This window comes from Equus asinus, chromosome 2 (genome assembly GCF_041296235.1).
Source record: "Equus asinus isolate D_3611 breed Donkey chromosome 2, EquAss-T2T_v2, whole genome shotgun sequence".
Classification (NCBI taxonomy): domain Eukaryota; kingdom Metazoa; phylum Chordata; class Mammalia; order Perissodactyla; family Equidae; genus Equus; species Equus asinus.
The window spans coordinates 6,358,295-6,372,912 of NC_091791.1; the positions used below are offsets into that span (position 1 = coordinate 6,358,295).

General features: G+C 41.7%; 1 protein-coding gene across 3 annotated transcripts in view; it reads right to left on the reverse strand.

The window, feature by feature from the left end:
* The window catches only part of DOCK1 (dedicator of cytokinesis 1), a 505,440-nt gene that overhangs the window by 369,571 nt on the left and 121,251 nt on the right, over positions 1-14,618 (reverse strand). For all 3 annotated transcript variants that reach the window (XM_070481013.1, XM_044748741.2, XM_070481015.1), the window contains exon 23: positions 5,681-5,789. In XM_070481013.1, coding sequence (XP_070337114.1) covers positions 5,681-5,789 — 109 coding nt within the window. The remainder of the gene's footprint in view (positions 1-5,680; positions 5,790-14,618) is intronic.

The window sequence follows — 14,618 nt, forward strand, 5'->3', positions numbered from 1 at the left end:
CTAGTACCTTCTGGAGAAGGCCAGACATAAACGGCACCATGAGATGGTTAGAATGGCAAGAGACAGGGAAAGAGACAGGGACAGCCCCCAGAAGGAAGACAAAGCCCCCTGCAGCTGTGCCAACCTCAGCTGGGGACCCTCATCCCAGTGCAGTCCACACGCCAGCAGGAGGTCACCAAGCGCCAGACGCCCACGGCTTCATAAGACACAGGAAGACACACAGAAAACCATGAAGATTTTCATAGTGAACTGAACAGAAGAAACGGTGAAAGAAATCTAAAGAATGATAAAGAGCAGTGTTTTCCAAATGTGGGTTGAGATACATTAGCTGTTCCGGAAATAAATTTAGTGCCTGTCAACGAACAATTTTTTTAGTCAAATACTTTAGTTCAGAATAGACTAAAAGGTACTAGAATAGAATAGAAAATGCCAGAGCACATCACATGGAATAAGGGTAAGAACTTTTTCATGAAACAGATTTCAGCTTCATAAACAGAGCACATACATACACCAAGAATCTATCATACACACACACACACACACACACACACACATCCCAAGAATTTATTTCTTACTGTGGATCATGGTCAAAGTTTCCTGCTACAGAAAGTTCTGGAATCCTCAGGCCCAAACTAAACAGCAGACTATGCCAAGGTCACAGGGTAGTTTTTTCCAGGCTTATCACACAGAATTGGTAGTAATATTTGTGGTCCTGAGTGAAAACGTCAATATCTGTGATAACTCTGATTGCAAAGCCCCAAATGCCCCAAATCTAACATTGCAAGTGATGAGTCGTCAACAAACACAACCACCTGCTGCCCACACAGCAGGGCCACCACCAAGACCTTCTCCTCCAAGAAGGCTTTGTGACCAGCCCCATGGAACTCCCTTTACCCCCACTTTAGACACACTCAATTTTTGTGGCATATTTTCGATGTTTTTATTTATTTATTTTTAAAGATTGGCACCTGAGCTAACATCTGTTGCCAGTCTTCTTGTTTTTTCCTTCTTCTTCTTCTCCCCAAAGCCCCCTAGTACATAGTTGTATATTCCAGTTGTAGGTCCTTCTGGTTGAGCCATGTGGGATGCTGCCTCAGCATGGCCTGATGGAAGGGTGCCATGTCCACACCCGGGATCCGAACTGGCGAACCCCAGAGCTGCTGAAGCAGAACATGCAAACTTAACCACTTGGCCAAAGGGCCAGTCCCTGTCAATGTTTTCAAATTGCTCTTCGCATGAACACAGACAACACTTAGATGGAAAGCTCCACAAGGAATGTTTATGCCTCACAACCTCACAGCATCTGGTACAGAGCTGTGTCCAGCAGTGAGGAGGACGAGCATGGGTCCTGCCTCCAAACACCATCAGCTAGCTGGTGCTGAGCAACACTCTCTAGAGATGCTGAATGGAAGAGTGGGCGCCCCAGGCTTAATTCACCACTCTGCCCCATCCTGGCTGTGTGGGTTGGGCCACATAATTAATATCTCAAGGTGTCTTCATCTAAAAGCAATGATAGTACCTATTTCAAAGGGTTACTGTAAGGATCAGAGAAGTGGATAAATATACAGCACTTGGAAGAGTAAGTGGTCAATAAATATCAGCCGTCGCGATTCTGCACTTGGAGCTCACGTTTCTATCAACCGTTGGCATGGGGAATTAATCCTCAGGAAGCTTCCAAACACCGAGGTGTTTGGCGTTCTCTAGGGGAGGCACTCTACTTGTGTCACTAAGAATTAACAGCTAGGACAGCTGGCTGGGTTCACTATGAAGATTTCTGAATGGCAGAAACTGGAATCTGACCCATTTCTCCAGGCAGCTGGAGAACATCACAGCTTTCTGAGAAAAAGAAAGCCATTGCAAGATGTGAGTTTTAGGAAAACACTGAAATACAGTCAGGAAACAAGAAAGGGCAGGTACAGCACTGAGGGTGTCGGGAGTAGAGTTAAGTGACTTTCTGCAATAATTTCAGCAAGAGTAACTGAGGGTCCCTGAACAAACCCAGTGGCTCATGCTATCACAGCTGAGGTGACCAAGGGGAAAAGAAGGCAATGGAAGAAAGTGACCAGGTCTGGTTTTGAGATGCCACATCTGAGGTGGGTCTTATGTGGGAGGCAGACCGTGATCACATGGCATAGACCAGAGAAGAGAGCCAAGGGCACTGGCAATAGACACAAGGACCCTCTCATGGGGTGGGAAAGAGAGAGAGAAGCATGATGGCAAAGAAGGATCCCAAAAGCACTTGTTGAATTTTGATAATGTCTGGGCATGGCTGTAGGCAGAGGGAAGGGGCAACCTGAGGTGAAGACAGAAGGTTCCAGACTGAGAGGAAAGTGCAAGGGATTGTTCAGGACCGCAGAAGAAGGGGAGGTTGGGGGAGACCTCAGCACAGGTGGAAGGTGTGTTTCAGGTTGTAGGATGGACTTCTCTTCTTCACAGGAAAGTGAGAAAGAAAAGGTGATGCTGGACAGATCCCAGAGGATCTTCTCAGTAAAGCAAACAGACCAACATCATTTGCTAAAGGTGGGGTTGCACGGGTGATAAGCCTCAAGCTTGAGAAGCTGCCAGAAATAGCTGCTAAGGTAAATTCAACAAGGAATTTTAAAACATGTTTTTGAATAAAATGGTACAGTTGCTGTGGAAAATGGTATGGTAATTCCTCAAAAAAATCGGACATATGGGGCCCGCCCCGTGGCCGAGTAGTTAAGTTCACATGCTCCGCTTTGGCGGCCCAGGGTTTCACCGGTTCGAATCCTGGGCGCAGACATGGCACCGCTCATCAGGCCATGCTGAGGCAGCGCCCCACATGAGTCAATTAGAAGGACCCGCAACTAAAAATACACAACTATGTACCAGGGGACTTTGGGGAGAAAAAGGAGAAGTAAACTCTTTAAAAAAGAATCAGACATAGAATTACCATAGGACCCAGCAGTTCTACTTTTGGTATACATCCAAGAGAAGTGGAAACAGGACTTGAACAGTTACTCGTACACTTACGTTCACAGCAGCATTACTCACAAGTGTCCCTCAATGGACACACGAACAAACAAGGCGTGGCAGGAACATACCAGGGAATACTATTCTGCCTTAAAAAGGAAGGAAATTCTGACACAGGCTATAACATGGACGAATTCTGAAGACATTATACTAAGTGAAATAAGCCAGTCACAAAAGTCCAAGGAATAGGGAGTTACTGTGCAATGAGTACAGAGTTTCTGTTTGGGAAGATGAAAAAGTTTTGGAGATGGCTGGTGGCGATGGTTGCACAACAATGTGAATGTACTTAATGCTACAGAACTATACACTTAAAATAGTTAAAACGGTAAATTTTAATGCTATTTACCATAATCAAAAATTTTTTTAAAGGATTTGGCAGCATCCCTGAGGTTAGGGGGCATTAACTGAGGGATAGTATAGGGGCACCTTGATAAGTCTGTCTCCAGGAACACATGGATGCCCTCGAGCAGGATCCAGACGGGGAGGTGACTGGAGGCCACCTGGCAGAAGAGTGGAGGAAGGCATTGCCCACACGTTCGCTATGGTTCCCTCTCCTATTTACCAAAAACTTACCCAAGTATTCTCCCATTTGTGTGTTTGCTCGCTTAAATTAAATGACCCTGGTAAAAACTTTGTCACTAAGTCAAATGGAAAGAGGCACTGTTGAAACTCTACTTTGATGCCGTGTTTATCCCACAGTCAATTACTATCCGAAACTCCTGCCTCTCCCTTAGTTGAGGCATAAAATGCCACGGCTGACTCGAATCTGCAAGGTGGACGTAAGAGACGGCTTCAGTTAGGAGAAGGTGACCGCAGGGTGTGACCCTCTCAGACAGAGCAACTACCTCCCACGCTCCAGAATGCATTAGGTCACCTGAATAAGGCCAACAAGACACGAGGGCATGCTGACCTCCTAATCACAAATGAGGGCACACAGGTCATCTCAAAAATCAAAGCAGCCAACAAGGGCTTGGAGAAACAATGTTTAACCCCTCGGAAACGCCACAGTCTTTTTCATATTTTCTCTACGTAAGACGATCAACCACTGTATTTCCATCTCAACAGAGAGACTCTTACAGAGTTAAAATAACACAAAAACCAGGGTGAAGCTCAGATGCTGAGACAGCATCTATTGTGAAAGAACAAAACACAAAAGTAGCAGCAAGGGAGGCAACATTTCAAAGAAAACTCAGTCCTCTGACTCGCAGAGTAAGGTTTGCATCAATGCGTGAACGCCACTGAACTCACTCGAGTCTTATAATAAACACCCACCAAAGGAAGGCCTTCCAAGTCTGCAGTCACTGAATGATTGACACCGAGGGGAGTGGGCAGACACAAGTCAAGCCCAATCAAATTGAATAATGTAAGGGTATATTTAGAAATCTAAAATTACCTCTGGGCTCAAAACTTCCTGTAATTTTTATCTATTCTTACACTACCCACGTCTGTAAGAAGCCACAGGATTTTAGTCGTAAACGTCCTGAACACGCTGCTAATTTTAACCTTGGAACAATAAGGGAGCTTTAGGCAATATCAAGTTGCCAAAATAACTAACTTAAAACTTTAATATACACACCACATAGCTTTCTCTATAGATCATCAGTTTTTTACAACAAATTCACATAAAGATCCAGAAATTATACTGAAGAATCCAGCAGCCCTGCCAGCCAGCTGCATCCCTCAGAGATGAAAGGGATGTTATGACTTTATTCAGTTTTCGTTATGCTGGTTCCCCAGGTCACAGCAACCACGAGACACGCCTGAGCACACAGACATCTTTGTTCCAGACTGAAGGCTAAGCTTTAAAGCTGGAAAATCACTTTCCCAAAACACTTTTAAGACAATAGCCATAAAGACGTTTTCTGAAATTATACATTAAAAAAAACATTAAAAGAGAAAAGTAAGAATTGAGGCGGCCACAATGAGTAGTAGAGTGAAAGCCGCAAGTCAATCATTTGGAAGATTCTTGTTCTTTGATGGAATTAGCACAGGCAGCAAACTGCAAATTGTACCCTCCTTCTGCAGTAAGTCAGCCCCACAGAAACTGCTAGAAGAGGGATGCTCGAGAGTGTGCAGGTCCTGGGGCTGCTCTACGCTCCCGCCCCTGGCACCTCCACGCCAGGAGTGTCCTCAAGAACACTCAGACCCCGCTTGAGATGAAGGTGTCTTCCTGCCAAAGGGCCTCAGGGCAAGAAGAGTAATGAAAGGTGGCGAGGAGAGCAGGAACACAGGAAGGTTGGACCCCTCGCTGTTCTGCAAAAAACACACTGAAGGACAAGGATGTATCACCGTTTCCACAGCATAGCCTGAGGTGTCACTGATGCCTGCGGCACCTACAGCCTCAGCCTCCCACATAAGCTCAGGTACCAAGACACGCTGACAAGTGACGGGTAAAATATTCCTCTCATCGATTTCCCCACACTTACGCAAAGCAAATTCAGAACCTCTCCTTGCAAGGAGCAAAGACATAGCGATGACAGCATTTAAGGGCACCTACAGAGAAACCAAAATCCATTTCATTACACAGGGAGCAGGAATACGTTCATCACAAAAGCAACTCCTGGCCTTCTGCTCAAGTTCAGGCTTCGCGTGTTGTCAGTCCCCGCTTCACTCAGCGCGCGCACAGAGCCCAGCCTCGAACAGACGGCCTGGAGCGTGGTTGGTGCTGCTGCAAACGAGGGCCTACCTTCACTCTGACGGTCTGGTCCGACACGCTGCTCATCATGTCGCTGATGGATCGGAAGAGCTGCAGGAGCGACTCCATGAAGTCAGCCTCGCCTTTGTTTTCATACAGTCTGCAATGGAACACAGAGAGCTCTGTGGGGTTGGGCAGACAGCGCCTCGCCACTTTTTCTCCTGCATCTACAGCCATTAAAGGGGCTGCCTGGGCGACAAGTTAGAATGGAAGAGCAAGTCCTCAACATTCACAAAACGTGACAGGCAACTCGGGAATCAGATTACCCTGGACCACTCAGCTATGGAGATAATGCCTTCACACTGAAAAAGCAGGTTGGTAATCACACTGTTTGTTGCTTGTTCATGGTAACATAATACGTTTTATAAATCTAAAAAACAGAAATGTACAAAAAGGGAGAGAAGGAAGGAAAGAGGGAGGAAGAGAGGAAGGAAAGACGGAGAAGTTCAGCTTTAATTCTACCCCACATTGATTACACCACTAATATTCTTGGTATATTTCCTGCCAGTGTTCTTTAAACCTATAATGTCATATAACTGACAATCACAAAGACATTTAATTGCCTAAATTTAACATGATCGCATAACCATTTGAAAGTGACATTGTAATAGTGAACTCAAAATTATTTCAGAGTAATAATACTATATAAATTCATTCATCATAGAATTGGTGGTAACGGGCTAACTTTCAAGAGGTGGCACATACTCAATAAATGGATAATAAAGAAGCTGTGCATTAGTTACATGTATGCAAATGTATGTTGCTAATTATAAATAAGTTCCATCTATAAATTATTTATCAGCAGTTACTACAAGTCTGTATTACCAAAAAGCAATGCATTTGCATTTTCAAATGTTGCAACTCAGATGTTTTATTAATATAGACTAGTTTTCTGCCCAATTAAAAGTATACCATACCTGAAAACTTGTGGAAAATGGAAAATTTTGTAAACTAAGTGATAATTAATTACCCTAGAGGTAATCTAACATTTAAATGAGTTCCATTGTAAAGCAACAAATTCTGTCTCAAAGGAGAAATTGCAACCTACTGTATCTGTTTTGTAAATAAGGGGTTTCAAATGGGGTTTGCTTAAATGGTGTACCAAACAATCAAAACGATGGAGTCACGAACTTCTGCTGCAGGTGACACGGAGCAGTGCTGGGCAGACAGCAACGTTCGCAAACACTTGGGAAGGCTTCAGCGTGCAGTCAATCTCCCTCCTCAGGACATCTGCCATTTCCTAGAGCTGCTTGGGATAGGAGGCTAAAAACCAAAACGAAAACCTCCATAAAGCAGAGTGGAATTTTCATCAGTCTCCAGAGATGATGAATAGTTTGGAAATGCCAGAGAGAGGAGCCCCAGATAACACAGCAGACTCTCAGTTGAAAACCTTGGAGAACAAGGGGCAAACCAAACGTAGAGTGAGACTTACTGAGGCTTACCAAGGCTACACGCAGCCTTGGAGGTCAGCCCCACTTTCTCTGCCTAGAAGGGGAAAGGATGATCGTCTCTGGAAGATCACATCGTCTGGAGCTTGTGATGTTTCACATATACACAGTCTTGCATTCAAAAAAAATTACTAAACACAGCAAAAGACCAGGCCACATGGCCAAATCAAAGAAGAAAAGAAGACAACAGAAACTGATCCACAGGTGATCAAGATATTGTGGTCAGCTAACAAGAACGTCAAAATAAATATAATTGTTATATTTTAAAACAGAGAGAAAAAGATGGAGAAATAGAAAGATGGAAACACAGATAAAGGAGAGATGGAGGAAATGGAAGTTAATATGAAAAATTTTAGTAGAGAAATGAATCTAAAGAAAAGAATCAAATGAAAATTCTAAAACTAAAAATATAGTATCTAAAATTAAGAATTCATTATATGGGTTAGATTGAGTTTAGAGAAGTCAGAGATAGTGAAATGGAACACAGTCAACAGGAAAATAAACAGAAGCACAGAGATGGAAAACACAGAAAAGAGTGTTAGAGATCATGTAGGGCACGATGAAAGAATCTAATACACAGGTAACTGAAGTTGCAGAAGAAAATGAGAGATACAATGGAGCAAATGCAACATTAGCATAGAGAATGGACACGAATTTTCCAAAAGTAATACAAGACATCAATTCAAAAATTCAAGAAGCTTTGAAAATAAAATGTAGAATAAACAAAAAGCAAAGCTTTCCTATGCAATCTATCACAAAACTGCCAATAACCACAGAAAGAGAGAAAAATTTTAAAAGCAGCCAGAGGGGAAAAGAAAAAGAGACCATTACCTGCAAAGATGTAACAATAAGTCTGAAAGCTGACTTCTCACCAGAAATGATGGAAACCAAAAGAGGACAGAATAATATCTGGAGGAAGAAACTGTCAATCTGGAATTCTATACTAAATGACATTTTCCTTCAAAAACAAAGATGAAATAAATGATTTTCATACAAACAAAACCTGTAGCAGACTTATAGTAAAAGAAATTCTTGGGGCCGGCACCATGGCCAAGTGATTAAGTTTGTGCGCTCCACTTCAGTGGCCCAGGGTTTCGCACTTCGGATCCTGGGCACGGACATGGCACTGCTCATCAGGCCATGCTGAGGTGGCGTCCCACAGGCCACAACTAGAAGGACCACAACTAAAAATACACAACTATGTACCAGGGGGCTTTGGGGAACAAAAAGAAAAATAAAATCTTGAAAATAAAAAAAAGAAAGAAAGAAATTCCACAGGGATTTCTTTGAGCAGAAGGAAAACTGTCCCAGAGAGAAACTGGGAATTGAAAGAAAAATGAAAAAATAGTGATAAATATCTAACATGTTGAACAAATACTAACTACAAAATAGTAGCAATAATGTCTTAAGGGGTTTAAAATACATGTGGGATCGAAATGCATGACAATCCTAACAAAAAAGAAGAGGAAGTAGAAAAATCTTTCAGCCATAAGCAGTGCAACATAAAAGTATGAAGGAGTTAGTTAATGCCCAGAGGGGTAAATCTAACAGGAAATTTACCCACCAAGGGTCGGTGAATAAGTATACCAGGCTACTCAATCTTCAGGGGAACAATTTTGAGGCAGAACCCAAATTAAGACACAAAGTGATTACTTGTTAATATCTACATCAATTGCTTGGTGTTGAAAAAGAATTGTTAAGGAATTATATGCCCCAAACTGAGAGTTTTGTACTTAAAGAGAAGAGTTTTATTGTGTGTTTTTATTATAAGGAAAATGGTCATGGGTTTGAGGCTGAAGTTTTACGCATTGTAATTTTCCCATTTTAATAAGAAATAATATCCCAGTAAATACTGTTATGAATAAAAACTGATTATTAGAAAAAGATTGCTGATTATAAGTGGGAATTATCTATATTAAAAGGAATTAAGCAACAAAAAAAAAAAAAAGAAGAGGAAGTAAACGGAGCTAAAGTGTTCCGCTCTTCTGGCCCTATCTAGCGGTTTCAAGGGAGCAGTAAAATAATTTGAATTACTCTATAATAAGTCAAACATGCATGTTGTCATTTCTAAGATAATCATTAAAAGAACAGTAAAAGAATATTTTGAGAGGAGAAAATGGATTGATAAAGACAAAATTTTGACTGGTACAAAAGAAGGTAAACAGAGGAAAAAAGGGAACAATAATACAAATGGGTAAAAGAGAAAATTAATAGAAAGATGGTAGCTATAAACCTAATATATGACTTAATTACATTATATGTAAAGTAAATACTCAATTAGAAGGACTTTCAGACTGTATGAAATAAAAATATAGCTTTACATTGTGTATAAGAGACACATATTAAATATAATGACACAGAAAGGTTGACAGTAAAATAACAGGAAAAGATATTCCATGCAAATCCTAAACAAAAGATAAAGGGAAGCTTTTCATGTTGATTAAGGAGAAAATCCACAAGAAAGAGATCACAATTCTAAATCTGTATGCCCCCAATAACAGCTTCAAAATCTATACGGTATAATTAATGAGTCTTTCTTATATTTAAAATTCCACCAAGAATCCCTCAAGGATGAAAATTTAATTATTAGTTCTCTGCTGCCAAGCATCATGCTTAAAACATAAATGGTTAGTACTTTACAGCAACCCCTTTGAAGCATCTTTCTGCAATGAAACGGACGTCTCTTGAGTCTCGCCTCTTGGTTTTGTGAAATAAGCCAGAAAGAGTCATTTGTTTGACCCACCTTGAGGTGGAGGAAGGAGCGAGAGGAAAGAAGTCAGAGGGGTAATGGCAGATAAAGAGGTGAACAAAACCTAGTCATCATTCCTTGCTCTATTTAAATGTTATTAAGTATTCATTAACAAGGAATGACAAGGTCTTTGTCTATAACCTACATTCTATTTTTGTGACCAAGGAAATGATAACAAAATGACAGATCTGCAACAACTTATTCATGATCAATAACTAATTATTCACAAAGCTAACACTGATGACAGGCAAAAACTCCACAAAGCACCGGAAAGACAGAAGAGGAACACAGTGATAACGGGTTTTAGTCATTTGATTCAGAAGGTCTGAGGCAGGATGTGTGTGTCTGTTTTCTGGCCTTCTAGTTAATGCAATCCGCCCACACAGAAAACACAGACAAACAAAAACCAGTGGAGAAGTGCCCCTGGCTGTCAGGAATCTTTCCATGGGTTCCCCACGAACCAAATGTCTCTGGGCCAGTTTTAAAACTGCTGTTCTCATTTCAAAACAAAATGAGCTTTCTAAACAAAACAGAAAGTACAGATTTGCATAGTGAGAAAGATAGTGGGATAACTATGATAGGCTTCAAAATCTTCATCTCCAAAGGTTCCTCTCTTTGTTCTTTGGAGGAATAATTACTGTCAATTATCCTGGAATTTTACAAAGCTACTACATTATGAAAATACAGCAGACCACTTCGAAAGAAGAAGAAAAATAAAAGACCTCAAAAGTTTATTCCAACTGCAAAAAGGAAAACACACTTGTCAATTCCAGCTGTGAGTACAATTGTTTTTCTCCCAAGGTAATAAATGTGTTGCAGGTAAGAAAATGAGAAGTTTAGTTTGTTTTCCCCCCACCTTTGAAAACCAGAGGCACAAGAACTGCCTAGAGCTTGTCACGGATCAACGTTCCAGACGTCTGTGTAGGACACAGGACTGCTTTCGCTTTAAGCAGTCTATACAAAATAGGAATATTATTTCAGTTTAAATTAACATCTCCAATATCATAGATGGAGAACTCCTGAAACAGTATGGCAGGACACGGGCAGTGGCGATGAGGAGGAGGACAAGACTATAGAAAAAGTATGTGGCCTTGTGCATGATTTTAAGGTCGTGACTTTTTTTTCCTACCACAGAATCTTCTCAAGAGTTTTACGACTATAGATTTAAGAAGTATTATGATAGGTACACAATGTGGCTACACTGTGTTCTAAGTTTCAAAAGGAACGTGTCCTTCTCTGCCCTCAAGAATCGTCGAAGGCCGCCAAGATACTCATTTAGGAAACACTGAGAGAAAAAAAATGAGGTCAATAAACTGTTAAGGTCTGGGATACCACGAGGACTCCCAAGCTCATTAAGTACTTACGGAAGAAGGAAGACACGAAGGAGGCAGGGAGGGATCCTGATTGTCAAGACCATTGCCATCACTACACTTTTGGTTAGATCAGGTCTGGAAGGCCAGACAAGGGTCATGGGAGGCCTAGGAAGCTTCACCGCCTTCCTGGATGGTCTCGGCTCTTGACAAACAAGTTATCCCAGCAAAGAGACTCAGTTTGGGATCAGGCCTGGCCTCTGCGAGGGCCACTCCAGGACAAAAGCCAGCATTGGGATCACGGTCTGTGCCAACGCCATGCTGCTAAGCAACAAAACCAAGATGTTCCTAAGGATGTCAAACATAAAACACGTCCTGGGTCATGGGCGAGGGTCTGCTGAGTATTTCACTCCATTTCTGCGAAACATGGTAGGGCTGAATCACGTCTGCGGGTCACTTAGGGCTCCAATGATTTAAAGCCAAGGAGACTGTGGTGACAGGAGTCTCAGAGATTGACCCCCAACCTAACAGGGAAAAAAAGCTCTAAGAAGCCTAATTAAGTAGGATTTAGTAACCCGAAGTAAGTTAGGGACATTCTAAGCTGTCAGGCAACAGAAATTCTGGGTTAAAAGGAATTTGAGGAAGAGAATGTTGGGTTTTTTTTTAAAGATTGGCCCTAAGCTAACATCTGTTGCCAATCTTTTTTCCTCTTCTTCTTCACTCCCTCAAAGCCCCCTGGTACATAGTTGTATATTCTAGTTGTAGGTCCTTCTGGCTGTGCTATGTGGGATGCCATCTCAGCATGGCTTGATGAGCGCTGCTAGGTCCACGCCCAGGATCTGAACCGGTGACACCCTGGGCCAAGGAAGAGGAGCGCCTGAACTCAACCACTCAGCCATGGGGCAGCCCCAAGGAAGAAAATGTTAATGGCTTATCCAACATATATCTCTCCCTTACTACTTTACTAAAAGAACTCTGGTTTTGTTGGAAGCATCAATAAGCCCATCTAAAAATCCTTTCCAACCTCCCCTGCATCTAGGGTGGCCACGTGACGTAGTTCTGTCCAGTGAGATGAAGACACATGACACTTTGTAGGGACTGGGGAAAGCTCTTTAAAAGGAGAGTAACCAGAAGAGCTGTTTACTCTTCACCTTCCCCTCTTTGCTTCCTGGAACACAGTCCTGATGCCAGGAGGCGCAGCAGCTACCTGGGGGCCGTGAGATAAAGAGAGAGACCCTAAGGATGGTAGGGCAGAAAGATAAAAGGAGCCAAGGACATGGGGAAACTAGGGACCAAGTGCATGAGCTTCAGATTCTTCCTCTGGGCTCCATGTCGTGTGGGGGGGAAAAGTGAACTTCATCTGGTTAAGCCGTGTTAAGCTGGTTTTTTGTATAACATGCAGCCAATCATATTCCTAACCTCTACAAGATCAAACTCAATAATGTTTACGGACCATGGTTCTAAGATCTCATGCCATTTGTTTTTTGAGATTGAAAGAGATTAAGGAGAGAGAGAGAGAAATAATTTTGCTACTGGTCCACTTGGGTGACCCCAATCTTTTCTAAGCAGCATTATTTTGTAAAAGATTATAGCACTTACCACAATAGCAGAAACACACTGACAATCAATGCACGTTTCTTTTGATTACTAATCTCTGAATGAGAAGGAAAGTCAGCCGTGTATTTAGAAAGGAGATGAGCATCATCAAACCCTGACTCATTGTCATATTGATCAAAAATGGTACAAGATTAAAAGTTTTTCAAATAAAATATGACAAAACCCATGTCACCTGACTGTTCCATTCATTCACATTGATCATCTAACCTTAGTGAGAGGTTTAGGGTAATCCAAGATTTAAAATTAGTGGGAAAAATATAAAAGCAAGATAGAGAGTGCCAAGAATAATCAAATTAACTTTATTAATTAAAAATTAATACAATTAATTTTATTAAATTAATAGACTAGAATTAATTTTATTGAAAAAAATAAAGGAAAACAAAACCTAGTTTACTTGGTCATCTTTCACACCTGACACTGAGAAAAATCATACATGGCTTTGCCCCTTAAGAAAAGAGAAGGCTTTGCTCCACATCAAGATTCATGCCTATCCATAATAAGCAAAATAAAAGAGTGTGCCTTTGATGTCTTAGTCAAGGATGATAGCATGATGGCCTCAAACTGTGCGTCTTCATACATAAAAACGGCAGCATAGAGTATTGTTAAATCTTGGGAACCCCAAAGTGAACACAACCTCTATCAATCCTTGACCAGTAACACAGGCACTGTAACCACTGATCAGTGATGGGCACCACCCTGTTTGTGACTTTTATACCTCTACACACAGTCAATAACTTACTCCTTTAGCTTTACTTGCACCATGGTGCACACGAGATTGGATTCTGAATGTCTTCCCTTTCTCCTGGGCCCTTCTGGAGAAGGCTACTTCAGGCCAACAAAGATAAAGTGAAGAGGAAATAGGGAGGTACTGATTTGGGTCCACACTGGTTCAATTCTCAGTTTTCATGGATATGTTTCAAGAGCACTGTGCTTTTAAAAGGTGATGTATATTCCCCAAGTGAGAGGGACATTGGTTCATGACCTCCATCTCTGTGCTTAGAACTCACTACAAGAACATCAACTTCGAATAACCAACATGAAGCAACATCACTCAGGGTAGGTCACCCAAAGCAGTTGTTTCTTCCTCCAAAAGAAACAAGCAGAGTGAGTCGTCTTCCACACCTCAGTGTTCAACTGACCTCTTTTCCACATCTCCTCATTCATAGAGTTAAATATGATAGGTCAACTGAAAGCTCTTTTATTTTAGCACAGCTCTTAATCTATAGATATCTAGAAAAAAATATTAATGTTCTCTATAAATAAGGAAGTCATAAACACCCCAATCCACTTTAAAGTTCAAAAACAATACATAAATTCATCCAGATAGCATGTGAAAGATGTCACTAAGCTGAAACAATCAAGCGTCCATCCACACAGCCATTTCCAATGTGGGAATAGCTCTATAGAAACAAAACATTGCTCTGCTTGAAGGAAAGGGAGGAGGAAGCCCCACATTTTTCCCAAGTGAGGCAATTTAACTTGGTTTTGCCTTTTGCTTTGTTACTGTTTTGTTTTAATTTTGTTTGTTCTTTCAGGGCTTTTTTCCATCTAAGATCTACTGAGAAGAACTTCAGAACCCTTGGTGTACACCCTGCACTTCCGTGGAAGGACTGGGAACACTTTCAACAGACAATGTTCGACTCACATGCACACACTGCAGACTGAGGAACAGGGCTCAAACTCAGACTCAGGGCTTGCATTTCACTGCCTGGGGAGAAGTCATGGTAAGGAGGGACTACTCCACCGCAGTGCTGCCATCTATGACTGCTCTGTCAGGCTAGAAAGCAAGGAAAGGAAGGAAAAAG